Raw genomic sequence first — 21,731 nt, 5'->3', positions numbered from 1 at the left:
CCACTGATCGGGAGAGAGAAACTCTTCTGTCCCGATCAGCGTGTCCTGGAGCTGTCAGGGAACTGACAGAAAGCACAGCTACTGCAGCTGTGCTCTGTCACTGATTGCTGCCGATTGCCGGGACATAGCCGATAACGACCGGCTGTGACCCGGCGACTGACATCCGCGGCTGTGATCTGCGGGAGAGGTAGGGCGGCGGCGCGCCTCGCGCGCACCCACCTGTTTTAAAACGTGCTTTTGCCCAGCCGTAACGCCCTGCCGCCGTATTTCTACAGTGGCTGGGCGGCATGTGGTTAAAAAAAAATGGGTTTGAAAATACCACGTGACATAAAAAATTGCAACATTCACCATTTTACTCTCTAGGGCCCTCTGCTTAAAAAAATACAATGTTTGGGGGTTTTAAGTAATTTTCTAGCAAAGAAATGCATATTTTTTACATGTAGGAGAGGAATGTCAGAACTGGTTTGGGGCAGAAGCAATTAAAATCTCCTTTATCTGTTTGAATCAGTCACTGGTGTAGTGCACCTGATGGAAGTTTCTTTCTCACATCATTTTATAACTTTCTTCGTCATCCAGAATGTGACATATTAATAGTACGACCAGGGGACACCTCCAGGGACAAGTCTTCAAACCTTGGAGAGCAGAGGAAGACCGGCTGAGGAGTTATATCACCTACCTCCTCTCTCACACTGACTCTGCTCAGCTTCTCCAGACATCAACACAGTAAAGACACGTGACTGCTCAGCAGCATCCTGGGAACTACATCCCCCAGAGTGCTTTGCTATGGAGCGGAAGTGACGTGCAGTAGAGCGTCTCATCACTCGGGGAGCTGTGTTGGTGGTAGACATGCGGTGGTGATCATAGTAAGGTGAGTGTTGCGATCAGTCCTGTATATTGACCATACAGATCTTTGAGGATCGTATAGAGTACATGGTGCCCCATGGCTGGCTAATAAAGCTCCGGAGCCTGTATGAAGGTATAGGGAGTCATCCAGGAAGAGAGTACATATCGCTGCTAGTTATACTATTCAGCCCTGAGATATTTTTTTTGTACCTGGAATTTATTTTCACCTGTCTGATCTTTTTTCACTTTCTGTACACAGGTTCATATTTTTTTAATCTTATTTTTGTCATCTGCGTCTTTCACTGTCAAATGTAGGCTAGGTACACAGCTGTATGCGTTGCGGGCACGAGAACCCATTCATTGCCCCGGGATACGCAGGAAAGAAGTCTCTGCATTATTTCTGTAATTGCAGCCCATGTGAGAACCTGGGGTTCCCAGTATGGTTGCGATTTTCAGCGCGGACGGCGTGCCATTAGGATTAATGCCACCCGCCCGAGGGTCCTGCATTTCTCTGTGTGGGTGGTTGCAGCTGTCGGTATTTGTGGGGGTTTCGCAGCAGTACCACCTGCACACATGTGAATCTAGTCTTAGTGAAGACAAATGTTATGTTGGAAAATATAGTTAAGACATAAAAATAAAAGGAATACATTAAAGTAATTCTGAAAGCTGTAATTAAAAAAATAAAACAAAAGGAGTACATTAAAGTGATTCTGAAAGTTGTAACAAAATAAATAAATAAAAGGAATACATTAAAGTGATTCTGAAAGTTGTAACAAAATAAATAAATAAAAGGAATACATTAAAGTGATTCTGAAAGTTGTAAAAAAAAAAAGAAATGGAATACATTAAAGTGATTCTGAAAATTGTAATAATAAAAAAAAAACAAAATAAAAGGAATACATTAAAGTGATTCTGAAAGTTGTAATAAAAGAAATAAAAGGAATACATTAAAGTAATTCTGAAAATTGTAATAATAATAAAAAAAATAAAATAAAATAAAAGGAATACGTTAAAGTGATTCTGAAAGTTGTAATTTAAAAAAAAAAAGATTTATTTTTAGCCCCGATCTTTGTGGCAGGCCTTGTTCCTCCCACCTGCCGAGTGCCCTCAATAGCAGGCCTCTTGCTATAGAGGCACTCAAGCAGGCTGGGTCTCTTGAATGGACGTTGTCCATTCACACACAGCGTGGTTCGGCCTCTCTGCTCTCTCCTCATTGGCTTTGATTGACAGCAACAGGAACCGATGGCTTCTGCTGCTGTGCCAGTGAGTAGAAAGAGATCCAGGAGAGCTGCTGCTCTCATGCACTAGATTGAGATCGGGCTCAGGTAAATATAAGGGGTGCCTGGGGGGCACTGCACCCAGACTTTAACTTAGAGCATAGAATGCATTAAAGTAGAACTATAGGCAATTTTCTTTTTCATTTTGGATATTATTATTCTACAGTATTTATATAGCGCAAAAGGGTTTGCTCAGCGCTGTACAATAGCAAGGGGGACAGAACATGAGACAAGACCGAAACAATACAATACACGAGGGGTTCCAGGGCCCTGCTCTTTCGAGCTTACAATCTAGGAGGGAGGGGAAAGTGGTACAGGAGGAAATGGCTGTGGGGGATGAAGTGGTGGGAGGAGGTCAGCTGTTAGAGCAATGGAGTCTTATAACCCCAGTCAGATTATCTTTTTGCCATGTGGTTTCTGTTGGGGAAATGTCCCTTCACTTCCTGTCCCATAGCCAAAACAGGAAGTGAGAAAATCTCTGCAAATTAAGGGAATTCCTTGGGGAGCCCCAGCTCACCAGAACTAATGTCCCCAGTGGAAATTTTCCCCTCTATTACTTTTTTTTAGGAGAGCCCAAAATTTGGGGTTTCTTTTACTTTGTTTGTTTCAATGATTAATGGTAAACGGGACAGAGAGGGTGAATCTCCCTAACTGGGACACAGACAATAAAAACTGAAAGGGATTCTAATCGCTCTGCCATCTATCCAAAGTTAAAAAAAAAAGTTTTTTGCCTTTAGTTATGCTTTATGATAAAAAAAAACCTTCTGCCTTTAGGACCACTTTAAGGGCTCATGTACAGAGTGGTAGAATTTTTTCTCTAAACGCCTTTTGCTCCTGGATGGAAAAAGCAAGTTAAAAAAATGCCTATTCTGGCCATTAGAATAAATTAACGCTTGAATGCATCTAAGCTCTTCTGGCATTTAGGCGTAGTTTGTGTTTTCTCTGCTTTTCATCTCACTCACTTTCCAGAGTGCGCTGGAGATATATATATATATATATATATATATATATATATATATATATATATATATAGTTTTTAGTGTTTACAGGCTGAAAAAAAAAGTATACCGCCTATAAATCGGATTTTTTTTAAAGCACAGTGTGCATGATTCCTCAGGTGCATAGCCACGTCATTCACAGAGATCTTTGACTGAATAAACTACAAGTCCTATCTGTCAACGCAGCAGAAGGACTTGTAGTTTCAATGGACTGTGAAGGTGCTAATTAGCATGCTAGTAGTCTATTCACACTGACTACAGTTTTGACACTGACAGCTTGCACAGAGCTGGAGGCAGTGTCTGCAGAAGACGGACATTGCACCTCCGATTCATTGATTGTGGGAGCAGTGCTATGCAAGCTCCTGTGAAAAATAGAATGCATTTTTTTTTTCCTGCAAAAATATGCCAATTTTGTTTTGTTTGTTTTTTTTCTAAAAGTGAACTTAGCCTTTAATACCTCCTGCTGTATAATAATTTAATGGATTATTTAATTTAATAACTTATAAAAATAATTTTTGGTAACAATCAGAAATCTGTATGAAAAATATTAATGTCCAGAGCAACACAGAATGACTCCTTCACTTCACAGGACATTTTTATGTTGATAGTCACTAGGAGGGTTGTCCCCTTACCTTGGTGGTCATTGGGAGGGGTGTCTTCCTACATTGGTGGTCAAAAGGAGAAGGGCATTGTATTATGGAGGAATACCCCTTACTTTTGTGGTCAGTGGGAATAATGCCCTTTAACAGTGGTGGTCAGCAGGAGAGCACACCTTACAGACCACTAAAGAGATCATTGGTGTTTTGTTGCTGGCTCTTCCAAGTGACCTGGTCAGGAATTATGTAGGTACCATCAGATGATGGGTAAATCCTTCATTGCTCATGGAACCCCTAGCAACCCCTGGAGGAACCCTGGTTGAAAATGGCTGGTCTGCAGACTGTACCCGACATCAGTGCACCCAGATCCTCTGGAAGAAACTTTGTGATGGCTGCCGATTTGTGTTTCCTTTTTTTTTTTTTTCTTTGTATTTGGCATGTTAAAGAGAAAATGAAGGTTCAAGGTCTTTTTAATGCTTTCTTGCTTAATCCTATACTTTTATTTGTAAGGTTGATGTAGTATTTGTTGTTCTTCCCTAACATCCTTTTAGTACATCCATCTATTCTCATGTGTTTCCCTTGCAGAAGTGTATTGTAGTGATTACCTTTCGCCTTCCTACAGGATGTCTGATGGAGCTCAGAAAAATGACTCTTGCCCTAGGACTCCCATGGCAGCTGGTAGAGGCCTGTTGGGACGTAGGCCTTCAACTCCCCTCACCCCAGGCCGTCTTCCCTCTATCCGCTCCAGGGATCTTACCCTTGGTGGTGTCCGAAAGGTGGGTTTTACATATCCACTGCTCAAAAAAATGAAAGTAACACTTTGAAAACACATCAGATCTCAATGGGGAAAAATATCATGCTAGATATCTATACTGATATGGACTGGGTAATGTGTTAGGCAGGTAAGGCTGCCCCATCGTTTGATGGAAATTATCAACCTACAGAGGACAGTATTCAAAGATACCCTGAAAATCAAAGTGAAAAAATTATGCAGCAGGCTAGTCCATTTTGTGAAATTTCATTGCAGCAACTCAAAATGGTACTCAGTAGTTTGTATGGCCCCCACGTGCTTGACATTAGAGCATGCTCTTAATGAGATGACGGATGGTGTCCTTGGGTATTTCCTTCCAGATCTGGACCAGGGGCATCACTGAGCTCATGAACAGTCTGAGGTGCAACCTAGCGACATCAGATGGACCGAAACATGATATCTCAGAGGTGTTCTTTTGGATTTAGGTCAGGCGAGCGTGGGGGGACATTTAATGGTATCAATTCCTTCATCCTCCAGGAACTGTCTGCATACTCGCCACATGAGGCCAGGCATTGTCGTACACCAGGAGGAACCCAGGACCCACTGCACCAGCGTAGGGTCTGGCAATGGGCCCAAGAATTTCATCCCGATACCTATTGGCAGCCAGGGTGCCATTGTGTAGCCTGTAGAGGTCTGTGAGTCTCTGCATGGATATGCCTCCCCAGACCATAACTTGACCCACCACCAAAATGGTCATGCTGAATAATGTTACTGGCAGCATAATGTTCTCCATGGTTTCTCCAGACCCAGATGTGCTCAGGGTGAACCTGCTCTCATCTGTGACAAGCACAGGGCGCCAGTGGCAGACCTGCCAATCCTGGTGTTCAATGGCAAATGCCAATCGAGCTCTATGCTGTCGGGCAGTGAGCACAGGGCCCACTAGAGGATATCAGGCCACCCTCATGAAGTCTGTTTCTGATTGTTTGGTCAGACATTCACACCGGTGGCCTGCTGGAGGTAATTTTGTAGGGCTCTGGAAGTGCTCATTTTTTTCCTCGCCAAAGCAGATATTGGTCCTGCTGATGGGTTAAGGACATTCTATGGCTCTATTCAGCCCTACTACTACTGCCTGTCTCCTGGAATCTCCTCCATGCTCTTGAGACTGTGCTAGGACACACAGCAAATCTTCTGGCAATGGCATGTGTTGATGTGCCATCCTAGAGGAGTTGGACTGCCTGTGCAACCTCTGTAGGGTCCAGTATCGCCTACTGCTACCAGTAGTGACACTGACCCTAGCCAAATACAAAACTAGTGAAAAACAGTCAGAAAAGATGCGTAGGGGAAAAAATGTCAGTGGCCTCCACCTGTAAAACCATTCCTTTTTTGGGGATCGTCTCATTGTTGCCCATCTAGTGCACCTGTTAATTTCATTAACACCAAAGCAGCTGAAACTGATTAACAACCCCCTCTGCTACTTAACTGATCAGATCCATATCCCAGGTGTTTAATTGACTTGATGCTATACTCTGATTAACTACTTGCCCTCCTGAGGATTTACCCCCCCTTCCTGACTTGTTATACTCTGATTAAAAAGTGTTCCTTTACTTTTTTTTGAGCAGTGTATATCCATGTCTAAGATTTACAGTGCAGGCATATAGGTTACAATGGAACTTTTTTCCAGTTCTTCTTTAAATACAGCACTATCTGTACGAAAGGTTGGATAAATGCTACATTTAAACCTTAAAACCTATTTGTCATGTTTTGTGATTTTTTTTTTTCTTTAATTTCTGTACAGAAAACGTTTGCTCCAAACATAATTGGACGGAAAATTAAAGAAGAGTAAGTATCTTTATGTACCCTGTATCTGTCTTGCACATAATTCTAGTTGTGCCTGCTTTTCTACCTGTCCATGTGTGGCACATGCTCTATAATTGGGTGTGGGCATAAAGGAAACCTGTCAGGAGGGAGAGAGTATGTCAACTATCCATTGCTGGTCTCCCTTTGAAAGTGCTAGTTATTTGGTAATCGTGTTTATCCTCTGGTTTCAATACTTTGAGTCACCGACCTGCAACAAGTAAGTAGTTTAGAGGTTCTACCTTTTACTTGCTGCATTCTTTCAGTTCACCTTTTTTTGAAATTGGGGTAGAGGATCACTATGACAACGAGGCAGCCTGCATTTTCAGGAGGAGATCAGCATTATTCCTGTAATTTTTTTTCTTTTTTCAAGTTTTTGAATCTTCACACTGAAATATTAGAGTCTAAACTAAGGGTTTATTACAAACATTAATTGGGTACAAGAACCAGCATGTCTTGGGGGCCACACATTGCCCCCTTCATCAGGGCTACAATGTAACAAGAAAAATGAAAATGTAAACAGTCATTTGGCAAGGATAAATGAATAAAAAATCACATTCATGTATTTATATACATTTATACAGTATACACATACATGCACACTCATGTGAGCTAAAAAAAATGGATCCTAACTTATAGAAATGACTATTCATAAAAAATAGATGAATAAAGTGATTGATATATTGAATGGTAATTAATATATACACATATGCCCAGAGAGACACACTCATGTCTATATGGGCAGTAATATATGCATATTTTTTGGATATATTCAGAATCTCTTTCATAGGGATAAGCAATTATTTACTGCTTCTGATTTTTAAAAGATTTATTTTAAGTTTTGACAGAAGCTTTTTATTTTTCCTCTTATGGGGTCTGTTATTTTTAAGAGAGTCCCTCAGTAACTGTGCAGTTTATACTGTGGAGATTGTAGCTAGAGTAGGTGCTACTGTTATAGCAAAAGGAGGCACGCATAGCTGGGAACCCTGGTCAGTAGATCTAACCACTCTATTTATTTTTTTAAGGATTAAAACAAGACTGAATACCACCTGGTTGGCTAAGAACTGAATTATCTGGGTTTTTTGTAGTCTTTTCCTATTTAAATTATAGGTCTCCCAAAAAAAATTGTTTTTGTCTGTGATTTTGAATCTGCATTTTTCACCAGACCTCTGTTTATTTTTTTGTGCATTTTTAAATTTGATTTTACCTTTTTATCTAGACCAAAAGAGGAGGTTTCAGTAAAAGTTGAGAGATCTGAACGTAATAGGGATCGACGAGGAGATGGACCGGGAAGGGGACGAGGGAGGCCACAAGTTATCCAGAGTCACTCCATCTTTGAGCAGGGACCAGCAGAACAGCTCAAAAAGAAAAGTAATACTTAGGAGAGATTGGATTAGTATTGGTTAAACCTGATGGACTCTTGCCTTCATATATTTTTTTTTTTTTTTCTTACTAAGTAAAGTATCTATGCTACCAATCACTGACTTTGTTAGGGTGCTAATAGATGGGAATTCAACTCCCCTAGAAAGATAGGCAGTGAAATATCTGTTCATATATGAATCAGGTGAGCTTCTGGACCCAATGTGATACTCTCCTGATGATGATAATAGCTTTCCTCATGCAGTACTTTGATCCTGTTTCCTGCTCCACAGTAAGGGCCTTTTACCACTGATGTGCTTTTTCCACGCTGGAACGCACCTTTCCAGCGGCACAAAAGTGCATAAAAAATAATTTTGCTTTTAAAGTTTGAGACTTCTCACATCACTTTGTTTGTGCTGCGGTTTGAAAAGTCCTGCATGCTTTCATCCAAAGATGCACCTTTCATTGAAGTCAATGGGAACCACACCAAAATCGCACCCAGGGTGCATTTTTAGGTGGTTTTGTTGCTGACATGTAAAAGGCAAATATTCTGGAGTGTAACTGATAAGCATAAAGGTGGGCAACAAGCCATAAAAAAACCTTATAAAAGTTTGGACTGTCACATATCTAATGAGAGCATCTGATGGGCAGGGCATGGGTGCTCTCATACAATTGTATTATCTCTAATAAACATATAATTCGGAGCTCTCGTCTGCAAGGTTGTTCATTTCAGGTGTAAAGCCGTGAAATCCCTAATCAGTTAAGGGGCAGCATCCTTAGCCACCAGTGAATAGCTGGTTAAGGAGCTGGCACATGCCATCTTCCTTAACCATTTGCCGCCCGGCCAAAAATGCACTAGCTTTCCGGGTGGACGCCATTTGGCGTCCTCCTGCACATGCGCAGTTTTCGCGCTTGCAGAGCCGCGCAGCGGCGCGATCTGTCACCGGCCGTGTACCTTGGACACGGCCGACGACAGATCTGAGTATCGGCCCCGTTGGCCGTTACATGTGACATGCTGTGACCAATCACAGCAGGTCACATGACAGTTGTATACAATGGATGGCTTCATTCATGCCATCCATTGTATACTAGTGTCTAGCTGTGAATGGTCACAGCGATCACATGCACATGTCATGTGAATAGCTGTGGCCAAATCACAGCTAAGCAAAAAAAAAAAAACCCTGAATGAATCGATGTCATTCAGGTAAATGCTTGCTTATAGCAAAGTAATTCTTTGCTATAAGCAAATTGTGTAAAATAAAAAAAAAAAATACTGATCACTTCCCCAAAGTAGTACAATGTTACTATGGTAACATTGTACTACTTTGGTCATAGTAAAATATGAAAAAAATAATAAATTAAAAATAAGTATGTATGTGTGTATATATATATATATATATATATATATATATATATATATATATATATATACTGTCACCAGTCAGTGTCCCTGATCACCGCCATGCCAGTTATATGATGATGCTGTACTGCACTGGTGACAGTGTGTAAAAAAAAAAAATAATGAAAATAATTTTTTTCATTTTCTGAAAAATTATGCCAAAAAAATACAACTTCAAAACACTCGCCATGCCTCTTATGAAGTACTGTCTACTTTACAAAAAGGGGTCATTTGGAGGATATCTGTACTGTTCTGACATTCTTGGACCTCAAGAAATTAGAATTGGCTGTCAGTACTTCAGGATTGATCAATTTTCAGATCTATACCATAGTTTGTGAACGCTATAACTTTCCTACAAACTAAAAAATACATCCTAATTTGGGTTATTTTCACCAAAGACATGTAGCAGAATACATCTTGGCCTAAATTTATGAAGAACAATTATTTATTTGTAAACTTTTATAACAAACAAAGAAAAATGTGTTTTTGTTTTTTTCAAAATTTTTGGTCTTTTTTTGTTAATTTAGCAAAAAATAAAAACCCCAGCGGTGATTAAATACCACCAAAAGAAAGCTCTAGTTGTGTGAAGAAAATGATAAAATTTTAATTTGGGTACAATGTTGTATGACCGCGCAATTGTCATTCAAAGTGTGAGAGCGCTGAAACCTGAAAAATGACCTGGGCAGGAAGGTGTAAAATTGCCCGGTATTGAATTGGTTAACAATCAGCGGGGATGTAAACCGTGACCCACAGTCTCCTGTCCCCTACTGCTCACCGGTAGCTCAGTTTGGCATTCCCCTATCTCCTCCCTTCGGATCTGGCCTTCCCCCACCTTCTTTTCTCAGATTCTGGGAGCCGATGCTCCTTGCTGTACTGCTTACTGTCTCTCTGCCTCCCCCCCCCCCCCTCCTCCGGTGGTAGCATTGTTCCTGAGCTGGAGCATGCTGACCACAGGGGAGGAATTATCACTGGTTGTTAAGGACATTGTCAGGCTCCTTAACCTGATGTGTCCTTAAAGCAGTAGTAAACTCTACTATGAAAAAAAAAGTTTTCCCCTGCAAGACAAAGGCGTGCTGTCACAGCTGACAGGACTTCCATCTTCACTAGGTCCTTCTTCCGGGTTTGCGAGCGCTGGCAGCTTGAATGACCGAGCCGTGATGACTTTCTACCATCCTGGCATGTCTTTCCTTCAGAGCGCATCTGCTGCTGCTCTACACAGCTAATTAATTATTATAGGCTTACCTGTAGGTACAAGTTAAAAAAACAGACTTTACTATCACTTTAACCACCAGCGAATAGCTGATTAAGGATCTGGCCCTGATGGCGTCCTTAACAACCAGCTACTCACAGCTGTATGCGATGCATGCAACGCATTTAAGATGTGCTACATGGTTTTTCAAAAAAGCATTGTGCATTTTATATGTGCTGCAGTGTGAAAGGGGCCTTATGCGGAGATATTTTTGGAAAGTAGAAAACCCTTTTTTAGATGCCATGTATGAAATTCTTAAAGCTCCACTCTGGACTTTTGTTTGTATTATTTAGACATCCAACCTGTGTGTACTGGATATTGGAATAAATATTCTGTGCCGCTGTGCCCAACGCATATAAACTATTATGCCCTGACAATTAAATTCTAATTCCACCACATATTCAAATTTCAATGTTTCACCTCCTGAAAGGGTGGAGATATCTGAAATCACATTGATCAATGGCTCCTAATACATACTTAAGAGTAAAGCACCAGTATTTTGTCTACTTGTGTTTGGAACTAGCTGTTGCCCCTGTTTAAAGTGACATGCTTGCTAATGTACAAATTTATCAATATCCTGTTTCATCAAAGTATATGGATTTCAATATCTGCATATTATTATTTTTTTTTTTTTTAAGCAGACCTAGATTTTCAGAATTTGTGTTTTTGTGGCCAAGTGCTGTTGCTGTTCATTCTTTTGTCTTTGACAGATTTTCTACCATAGTGCAAGTGTAAACAGATTACGTTTTTGTTTTTTTTGTTTTTTCTCTTTAGCTGCATGGGATGGGCCATCTGATTCTGGTGATATTGGTCCCTCCCACATCATCAACATAAAACGAGAGAAAAGGGAGACTGAAGAGGAAACTAAACAGATCCTGCAAATGCTGAAAAATGATAAGGTGGGTTGCCTTATTGAAGGAAATGTTGTTTTCTGTTTGGTTTTTATTCCCTCTTGATTCTCTTTAATACTTTTCCATGTGATTGTTTTTGAAAAAAAAGAAAAAAAAAAGACCTGTATTACCTATTACATCTAAAGACAGTACTCAAATGTGTTTTTTAAATTCTTTTTAAACAAATGGTTCTTGCTGTTGCTGCTTGTTGATGTGATACTAAGCAACTCTTAGGTAAGGGAGCATATACATTTTGGCTTGTTTTGCTTGAACAGTCTGTTTTAGATGACACCACAGTGGTATAGTTGGATTGAGGTAAAAAATATTACCTGGTCAGTCTAATATACAGAATGTCTTCTGGTTGAGCTACTTTCTTGTCAATATACCCGTGTTTGTGATCATTAACATGTTGCATGGACAAACTTTTACAAACGTTTACTGTCCTTTTACAGTTTTTGGATGACCCAGGTTTACGCAATGATGCGCAGAATCATCCTGTACAGCTCCCATTGGCACATTCTGGCTGGCTATTTAGGGAAGATGATGAAGAGAACACACAGCCTGTTTTCCCCAAAGAACAGATGGAAGTGGACCCCTCATCTGTGAAAGGTTAGTACATTTTGAAGGGGATCCTTTTTCTTAAACCCGAATCCAGGCAAACAGCCAACACAGATACATATGTGAATTATTCCTTCTCCTGCCCAAGGATCTGTAATGTTTTTCAATCTGTGATCCAGATGATTATCAGACAGCACATGCAGTTCTTGAACCACTGCACAGACTAAATAGGTTATCCCTCTGCACTTCTTCTGTGAACATGTTTATTGTATCACTATACAAAGAAATAAAGCCCTAAGTTCTGCCCTTTCCCTCCTATTCTGCACAGGTGTTTACAGGAGACTAATATCCAGATAAACTTGTGTCAACAGGCTTTTGTTTCCTTCTGAATTGCTTTGGCCACCATACAAGTCAGTGGGGATAAAGCAGGTTCAGGAAGTGTAGGTCAACTGCTCATCACTCTGAATAATTCCAAAAACGTTTTAAAATGGAGGTAGAATGTACCTAAAAGCAAACAGAAGGTGCAGATTTGTGTTTTGTTTTTTTTTAATAGGAGAACCTGCTTATTCTGCTGTCAGCTACCATTGATATGCACTAAACAGACTCAGGTTGATTTACTAAAACTGGAGAGTGCAACCTTTTGTGCAGATCTGCATAGAAACCAATGAACTTCTAGATTTTTTGTCAAAGCTTGATTGAACAAGCTGAAGTTAGAAGCTGAATAGCTACCAATGTGGTGTGAGTTTTGTTAGTTTTGCAGTGCATTTTGCATTTTTGAATGCCTTTTTTTGTTTGTTTCTTTTTTGTGTTTCAGTAGCATCTCCATTAAACTCTATTGTAGCAAAGGCACTGCTTTTTGTGTTTAAAAAATTCCCTGACCCTTTCCAAAAATGCAGCAGCTCAAAAAAGCATAGATGAGAACATGCCCCCATAGGAAATCATGTTAAATGGACTGTATTGCATTTCTGCAAAATGGACTAAAAAATGCATTGGTGTGAACCAGGCCTTATTAAATCAACCCCACTGTGTTCATTTAAAGGCGAAGTTCACATTTCCTTTTTCTGATGCCTGCAGAGCATTGCACCTGCAATTAGCAGATTTGCAATGTCATGCTTCTGCAGAATCTCATTATAGCTGTCTGCCTCTACCTTCCATACAGGCAGACAGCTACAGGAAGATCAATGAACTACAAAGTGCCCGCCAGCGCCTTTGAAAGTTCATTGAGAAACTACAAGCCGTCTGCAGTGGTGGCAGTTGGTAATTGATTAATTCACATTGATGTGGCTGTTTGGGCGGAGTCCTGCACAGCCATGCTTTTTTTAAATTGTGACCACGGGTGCAATGAGAAGATCCCCCACCTGCTGTCACAGCAGGGAATTGGAGGGGTGCAGCCAGGTGTTCTTTTGTAACATGTTGCATGCTACACTCTAAATACAAGTGTTACATGTTACCAAAGGTGATCCTTTAAACAGTAGCTTTAAACAGCCATGCAAAGCAGTGTGGTTACAGTGAAACACAAACACAGAACATCATGCAAAACAGCACACATTTAACCCTTTGATTTCTCCAGATGTTAACCCCTTTAGGCCCAGTGCCATTAGTACAGTGTCGGTGCTTTTTATTAGCACTAATCACTGTATTGGTGTCACTGTGAATGTCGGTGACACCAAGTCAGTTCTCCCCAGTGTCAGAATACCTGCTGCAGTCGCTGATTGCCACCATTACTAGTAAAAAAAAAAAAAAAAAAAAATCCCGTTATAACTTTCACGGAAACCAATTAATTTACTTGTATTGGTATTTTTTTTAGCAAAGACGTAGCAGAATACATTTTGGCACAAATTTATAACACAATTTGATTTGTTAAATTTTTTATTGCGCATGTTTAGTAGCAAAAAAGTCAAAAATATTGTTTTTTTTTCTCAAACTTGTCAGTCTTTTAGAAAAAAAAAACACACAGGTGATCAAATACCACCAAAAGAAAGCTCTATTCGTGGGAAAAAAGGGTGTACATTTCATTTGGGTGCAGCGTTGCATGACCGCGCAATTGTATGTTAAAGTAACGCAGCACCGTAACGCAAATGATGGCCTGGTCAGGAAGGGGAGTAAATCCTCTGGAGGGCAAGTGGTTAAAGGATAAGTTCACCTTTGACAACATGTTACATGTTCCACCTGTTTTACCCCTCCAATACCCCACCCCCACCTCATGTTTGAACTGTTGTTTTGTAAATTTTGCCTGCTTTATTTTTTCAGTTAAGGAAGAACCAATGGAAGATGAGGAAAGTGTTTTGAAACTTGGTGTCCCACAGTGCAAAGCCCCTGCAGTGAAGAAGCCCCCAGAGAAGAAGGATGTTTCACTTCCAGAGTTGCTGGAATCTCTGCGGATCTCCGGAGAGGATGCACTCTTCTTTGTGCAGTTACCAGACACTCTCCCAGGACAGCCACTTAGCCAGGAATCTCGCCCTGTCCGCAGTGAAGTTCAAACTGAGGATGGGCACGTGTTACTTGTCAAGGACAAAAGTCAGGTGTGTTGGAGACTTTTTGAATTTAAGCTGTTCTAAATCAGAAAGACACACTGAGGATGTCCACATCAGCCCCAAGCCATTTCTGGCACTTTTTGTTTACAAGTATAAATACTTTTTTTTTTGCTAGAAAATTACTTGGAACTGCCAACATTTTTTTTAAATATATATATATATATATATATATATATATATATAAACATTTTAAGGTTCCTCCAAGTCCCTGTGCTAGGGCCCAGACTGTGAAGAGAGCCTTGATTTTGGGATTAAAGTAGTTCTAAAGGCTGAAGGTTTTTATCTTGCATTATGCATGAAGGTAAAAAAAAACTTCTGATGACAGCAACAACCTACCAGCATGTCTTTGGAGTGTGGGAGGAAACCCACGCAAGCACAGGGAGAACATGCAAACTCCAGGCAGGTGGTGCCGTGGTTGGGATTTGAACCAATGATCATAGTGCAGTTAGGAGAAGTGCTAACCATTTAGCCACTGTGCTGCCCATCATTCCATTCTCAAATGACAGTCTGTTTACTGAGGCTGTGGCAGAATGGAAGGTTGGAGGTTAGCACTGGAAGGCGTTAGAGCTTAATGTCAGCTTGGTGAAAAGTTGAGGCCATGTATATTCCAGGGCTTAGAATCCAAAGTGCTCCAGAAAGATCAATTTTAACTTGACTTAAGACTTGTATGTCACCCAAGCTGCCTGAACACCAGTACTGTTACCTTGAGTACCTTTTCTAGAAGGTACTTGCTCCCACTTCCTTATTTCTTGCCTAGGCAAGGATGACGCTCGCTGGCTCTGACAGCTGCTGTAGAACTACAAGTCACATTAGGTATTGCAAGACAGAAATCCATTAGCATGAGTCCCAGAGGCATAGGTGTGATGGCATGTGTAGTTCTGCAACAGCTGGAGGACTGAAGTTTGCCTACCCATGTTCTGTACCAAAAAGTGTCTACCTTTAAACTAACCATGCTACAGTAATGGAAGAACCCTCACATTTTTCTGTAAATATCTTAGAAATGTCTATCTCAGTACCTACAAAATAGAAGCAAGTGCCATTTTATATATTTATTTGTTTATGTATATTGTCTCAAAGACAGGTTAAAGCTGTAAGTTTAAAATTATTGTATAATTATTAATTTTTATATCTGCAGGAGACCCCAGCAGCAGAGGAGATCTGTTCATTGCGTAATGTGTCTGAAGGACAGATCGGAAAGCTAGTTATGCGCAAATCGGGCAAAGTGCAGCTTGCTTTGGGCAAAGTTACACTTGATGTCACCTTAGGAACTTCCTCCTCCTTCTTACAGGTGATCAATCTAATTCACAGTTCAGTTTATTAAGAACTAATATAAATCTAAGCCTAACTCCTAAAACAGACTGTAAGAGGTACTCACCCTGCACCCTCCAACAACACTTAGTTTTCTTAAGTCTTCACTGCCCTCCACTGAAGCTAATGGAGCACATACCTTTCTCCACTAGTTTCTTCCCTGGTCACAGCAGCTTGGGAAAGTGATAGCCACACCTAGAAGTGACAGCGCACATTGTTTCTGTGCTCATTAGTCAGAGGCTTGATCAGCAAACAGATGTTTGCTGATCTCCCGCTGGTCTTGGTTGGGTCCCCAGGTGGGACAATGAAACCCAGAATATATTACAGAGGCAGTTGGCCAGAAAGGGGGGTAGCTTTACTTTCGGAGTACTGCAGCAGTGCTTGGGTGGTCTTACAGGTAATATGTCCTATGAGTTGTATTGATGGCATCACAGTAAAATTGTGATTCTTCCACGCTAGGCAGCCTCCAGTGGCATTAACCTCTCTCCCTCTGCCCATAGAGATTGACAGCATAGTACCTCCCTTGCTTTACCTACCGAGTGTTTAGTATAATAAATTTCCTACTAGTAGCATGTGTTTACATCACATGTTGCCACCTTGGCACGTTTTCCTCTTAGGCTGCAAATTTTGAAAGGTTATTTCATTAAACATTTTATTTATTAAGTTAAGCTTTTAGTGCATGTATTCAGGGTTCTATACGGTACTGTATTTTTTTTCTGTTCATGTTTTCTTAATGATGAACAATATCTTTTGTGTTCTCTTATGTAGGAACTGGTGGCAGTCAGTGTTGGGGAAGCCCGACGTGGTGAGATGATGGTTCTCGGACATATTCAGCATAAACTTGTCTGTTCACCAGATTTTGAATCTTTACTGGAACAACGGCAACAATGAGATCAACGCTCTGGCTTATAATGCACTAACTGTTTAACTTATTACTGCATATGCTGTGGCTGGGCCACTCTTGAGTTCAATTCCAGAAGCTGTGGAGAAGTAGATTATACAACAGATTTTTGGATAATAATTTTATATCCATATGCTTGGATAGTTATAAATATATTGATTCTGTAGCCTTTTTTCCAAAAGGATTGCTCTGAACTTCAGAGGCAGACTAATTTGGACAGTCTGAAAAGCTACCTTTATCCAAAGTTGAATATTCTTTTTTGAGTGAGCTGAAACACAGTATGACTTTTTTTGTGTGTATATATATAGCTTGTACCTTGTGTTTAATGCTCATTCCTTCTTCATAAGATATACTTTTATGAAAGAAGGCCTCGGAAGTGAGGGCATTCGGCCTCAAACTATTGCCTTTTTTCAAAGGACCTGAATTTATGATGTCACAACTAGGATAACATGGTTCTGTTTAAATGCAGTGCCCATACAAAACAGGTATTTTAGCTTTGTGTAGATTTCTGCAGGTTAAACCACCTGCCAGCTTTCTCATATTTTTGGTTATTTGGCTGTGAGATCTTTGCATCAAAGTTCTCAGGTCTGTTAACTAGCCACAACTGTTTTAGACCTTTGCCAGTGGACTTTTCTTTTACCTTTTTAGATGATAAAACAGTGCAGCAAGAGAAGGGAAACATCACTGCAGGAGGTACAAATCCAGGATCTCTGCTTCAGAGGTCCAGCCACTGGAATTTCAGAGATTTCAGAAGTCAAGGTGTTTTTGGTCAGTTGGTAATTCAACTAAAATATCAGTTTGGATGGACTGACCCTTTACTTTCATATTGTTTTGATGGCTTTATTTATACCATAACTATTTAGCTGATAATGTCCCAAGCAAAATGTACAATATCCATTAAAAAAAAAAGTTGCACTGTATAAAGTTATCAGATTGTGATATTAATAATTTGGACCAAGGTGCGGTCGTGTACAGAACTGCATAGTGTTTTCAACATGTGTTTACAACACCACCCCTCAAACAAAGTTACTCATCTCTGAAATCCACCTTGTGAAAGGCTATGGTTGCCAGTAAACTGGTGTTCTGAAAACCTATACAATTATTAAAACCACAAGTGTATTATACAAACTCCAAAAAAGATGTAAAACACCACACACATTTTAAAAGGATATACAGATAGAGGATTACAAATATGACGCCCTAACAGTTTGTTATTCTGTCAAGGTGTTTAGCAGAGATCACTTCTTCAGGACAAACACACCAATCCTAACAATTGATGTATTGTTAGGGTAAATGTAAAACAGATGTTCATAATAGTTTAAGTATAAAGCAATATGAAAATGTATACCACATAAACAGCTCAAAGATAATGAATAAAGATGTTATATATAACAGTATTAAGACACGCAGGGGTTGATATACTAAAACTGGAGAGTGCAGAATCTGGTGCAGCTCTACATAGAAACCTATCAGCTTCCAGGTTTTATTGTCAAAGCTTAACTGGCCAAGCGGAAGTTAGAAGCTAATTGGCTACCTTGCACAGCTGCACTCGATTCTGAATGATCCAGTTTTAGTGAATCTCCCCCACACGGTCTATACCAAAGACATGCTGGTAGGTTAATTGGCTCCTGTCTAAATTGGCCCTAGTATGGATATGTATGAATGTGAGTTAGGAACCTTAAATTGTACACCCCTTGAGGGTTAGGGACAGATGTGAATGTACAATATATATGTAAAGCACAGCGTAAAATTGACAGCGCTATATAAGTATCTGTAATTAATAAATACCACTCAAAGGACAAAAAAAAAGGTGTGTGTGTATATACAGTGCTCAGCATGAATGAGTACACCCCTTTTTGAAAAGTAAGATTTTAATCAGTCTCTCAAGGAACACAAGAACAATATCTAAAATTTTGAAAAAATGGAGTTTTGTAGAACATTTGTTTAACTCATTACATGAAAGTAAGATTAATAATATAACTTTGATTACAAAATCTTCAGTTTTACTCAAATTAGTTGATGCAAAAATGAATACACAAGTTGGCGACACATTGCAAGATCTATATTTTTCCATTCTTCAAGAATGACCTCTTTTAGAGCCTAGATGCTGGATAGTGAGTGGTGCTCGACTTGTCTCTTCAGAATTCTCCATAGGTGTTCGATTGGGTGTAAATAAGGAGACCTACTTGGCCACTTTCACCCTGTTCTTCAGAAATGTAACTGTAGTCTTCGATGTGTGTTTTGGGTCATTATCCTGTTGGAAAAGAGCACGACGACCAAGGGCACGGAGTGATAACATCTCTTTCAATATAGAGCTGTACATCTGTGAATTCATGATACCATGATGAAATGAAGCTCCCTAACACCAGCAACACTCATGCAGGCCACAGAAGGACACTGCCACCATCATGCTTCACTGTAGGGACCATGCATTTTTCTTTGTACTCTCTCACCTTTGTGATGCTATACAGTTTTGAAGCCATCAGTTTCAAAAACATTTATCTTGGTCTCATCACTCTAGATTACAGAGGCCCAGTATTTTTTTTTTTCCAGCATGGGCTCTGGCAAATTCTAGGCAGGTTTTTTGTGTATGGGCTTTAGGAGAGGCTTCCTTCGTGGATGACACCCATGCATTCCATTCTGCAGTGTAGGCCGTATTGTGTCACAGGAAACAATCACCCCAGTTTGGCTTTCTACTTCTTTAGATAACTGCAGTGAACTTGCATGGCGATTTTTTTTATTTTTATTTTTTCCTTCAACCCTCTCATCAGAAGACGCCCCTGTCGAGGTGTTAACTTCCGTGGATGGTCTGGAGGTCTCTGTGAGATGGTTGCAGCTCCATCCTTGTTAAATTATTGTATCACTTTTCCTACAGTATTCTAAATAAGTAAACCTTTTCTGATCCCCTTGTAGCCTTCACCTTTCTTGTGTAAAAAAATTTTCTTTCTCAAGCCTAGTGACATTTCTCTTCCATGTGGTGCCATTGCTGACAGCATGAAATGGGAAGGGGTTTTCTTTAAGTAACTTCCTTTTTATAACAAACTGTCTGCTGGACACCTGCTTAATGAATAATTAGACTCACCTGTAGTTGAATTCTTGTTAATAAGGATTTAGTTGTCTAAAATTTAGCTTTGCTCCTAAGACTTTCATTATGGTATACTCATTTTTGCAACATGGTCTTGAATTAATCAATGGCCCACATTTGTGGGATTATTTTGTAGTATAGTGTCCCATAGAAAATGTTGATTCTGAAAGTAAATGTTTTCTGACAAATCTGTTGGGGTGTACTCATTTATGCTGAGCACTGTATATAATATATATATATGTATATGTGTGAATGTACAGTTGTGCTTGAAAGTTTGCGTACCCTGGCAGAAATCGTGAAATTTTGGCACTGACATTGAAAATATGACTGATCGTGCTAAAAAAAGTTTTTATTTAACCGCTTGCCGACCACCCTTTAGCAGAAATACTGCCACAGGGCGGCAGTTCCCGTCCATGGCTGTCAATCACCAAGCCCCGGCCGGCAATTACTCGCCGGTGCCCCGTGATTTCCAAGGATCTCCGACGGGGAGGAGGACTGTTTTTTGTTTACTAACCGTTCTCCTCCCTGTCTGCTCGGTCACAATACTGTGGATGGCTGTGCACAGCACAACCATACACAGCAGTGTGATTAAAGTAAATCGCACACATCCCGCCCCCTAGTACAACACTCCCAGCACACAGTTAACCCTTTGACCGCCCCTCATGTTAACCCCTTCCTGCCCAGTGCCATTAGTACAGTGTCAGTGCTTTTTATTAGCACTGATCACTGTATTGGTGTCACTGGGGATGTCAATGACACCTAGTCAGTTCCCCCCCAGTGTGTCAGTCCCGCTATAAGTTGCTGATCGCTGCCATTAGTAAAAAAGAAAAAAAATCCAAGTGTATATATACCGCCATTTATAAACACTATAACTTTCATGCAAACCAATTAATTTACAGATATTGGGATTTTTTTTAGCAAAGATATGTAGCTGAATACATTTTGGTGTAAATGTATGACAATTTTGATTTTTTTCACTTTTTTTACTGGACAAGTTTAATAGCAAAATGTCAAATATTTTTTGTTTCTCAAAATTGTCTGCCTTTTTTTTTTTAAGAGCAAAAAATTAAAACCGCACAGGCGATAAAATACCACCGAAAGAAAGCTCAATTCGTGGGGGGAAAAAAGAATGTAAATTTCTTATGAGTGCAGCAGTGCATGACCATGCAATTTTCAGTTAAAGTAAGGCAACGCCATAACGCAAATAATGGCCTGGTCATGAAGGGGGGGTAAATCTTCTGAAGGGCAAGTGGTTAAGGACAGTGATCATATGAAGCCATTTATTATCACATAGTTGTTTTGGCTCCTTTTTACATAATAACAGAAATCACCCAAATAGCAATGATCAAAAGTTTAAATACCCTGGAATGTTTGGCCTTGGTACAGACGCACAAGGTGAAAATGTCAATTAAAGGTTAGTTTCCCACAGCTGTGGCTTTTTAAATTGCAATTAGTGTCTGTGTATAAATAGTTTGTTAGCTCTCATATGGATGCATGGAGCAGGCTAGATACTGAGCCACGGAAAAGAACTATCAAAAGACCTGTGTAACAAGGCAATAGAACTTTATAAAGATAGAAAGGGATATATAAAATGATATCTGAAGCATTGATTGTGCCAGTTAGTACTGTTAAAATCACTTCATAGGTAACCTCAAGAGAAGTGCAGGCTGCTCTGAGAAAAGATGGTATGGTTGTTTTGAAAGAGCACAATACGATGATACTAACTAGGATGTGGTACTTAACATTTTAGCTCCTATGGTAATATTTCCGTGAATGTCCTAGTAAACACCTTGGTCACACATAGTTGGACTGTGTACTCTGTCATAGAGACAATGAAATTATTTGGGTTGATTTACTAAAACTGGAGATTGAAAAACTTGGTGCAGCTGTATATGGTAGCCAATCAGCTTGTTCAGTTAAGCTTTGACAAAAGAACCTGGAAGCTGACTGGATTCTATGCAGAGCTGCACTAGATTTTGTACTCTCCAGTTTTAGTAAATCATTCCCTTTGTGAAATAGTGTTACTTGTGAGTATAATTTCAAGTTTTCCTTAAGCTCTATGACAACACACAATAGATAATAGATCATCTATGGATGGATAATAGATTATCTATGGAAAAGATCAAACA

General features: G+C 39.9%; 1 protein-coding gene across 2 annotated transcripts; it reads left to right on the top strand.

The window, feature by feature from the left end:
* Positions 1–794: 794 nt before the first annotated feature.
* On the top strand, positions 795–20,636 carry POLR3D (RNA polymerase III subunit D). 2 transcript variants are annotated; one of them, XM_089658700.1, is made up of 9 exons: positions 795–868; positions 4,337–4,490; positions 6,261–6,304; positions 7,539–7,690; positions 11,101–11,225; positions 11,669–11,825; positions 14,025–14,296; positions 15,444–15,596; positions 16,385–20,636. In XM_089658700.1, exons 2-9 carry the CDS (start codon positions 4,338–4,340, stop codon positions 16,505–16,507), a joined length of 1,179 nt encoding a protein of 392 aa, XP_089514826.1. In that variant the 5' UTR covers positions 795–868; position 4,337; the 3' UTR covers positions 16,508–20,636. The 2 variants fall into 2 exon arrangements, with proteins under 2 accessions (XP_089514826.1, XP_089514827.1); XM_089658701.1 differs by having other exon boundaries at positions 4,300–4,490.
* Positions 20,637–21,731: the final 1,095 nt, after the last annotated feature.

This window comes from Staurois parvus, unplaced genomic scaffold (genome assembly GCF_062004578.1).
Source record: "Staurois parvus isolate SC_StPar_1 unplaced genomic scaffold, SC_StPar_1.0 ptg001090l, whole genome shotgun sequence".
Taxonomy (NCBI): Eukaryota; Metazoa; Chordata; class Amphibia; order Anura; family Ranidae; genus Staurois; species Staurois parvus.
The sequence above is the reverse complement of the archived record's forward strand: the minus strand, read 5'-3'. Positions and strand labels throughout refer to the sequence as shown.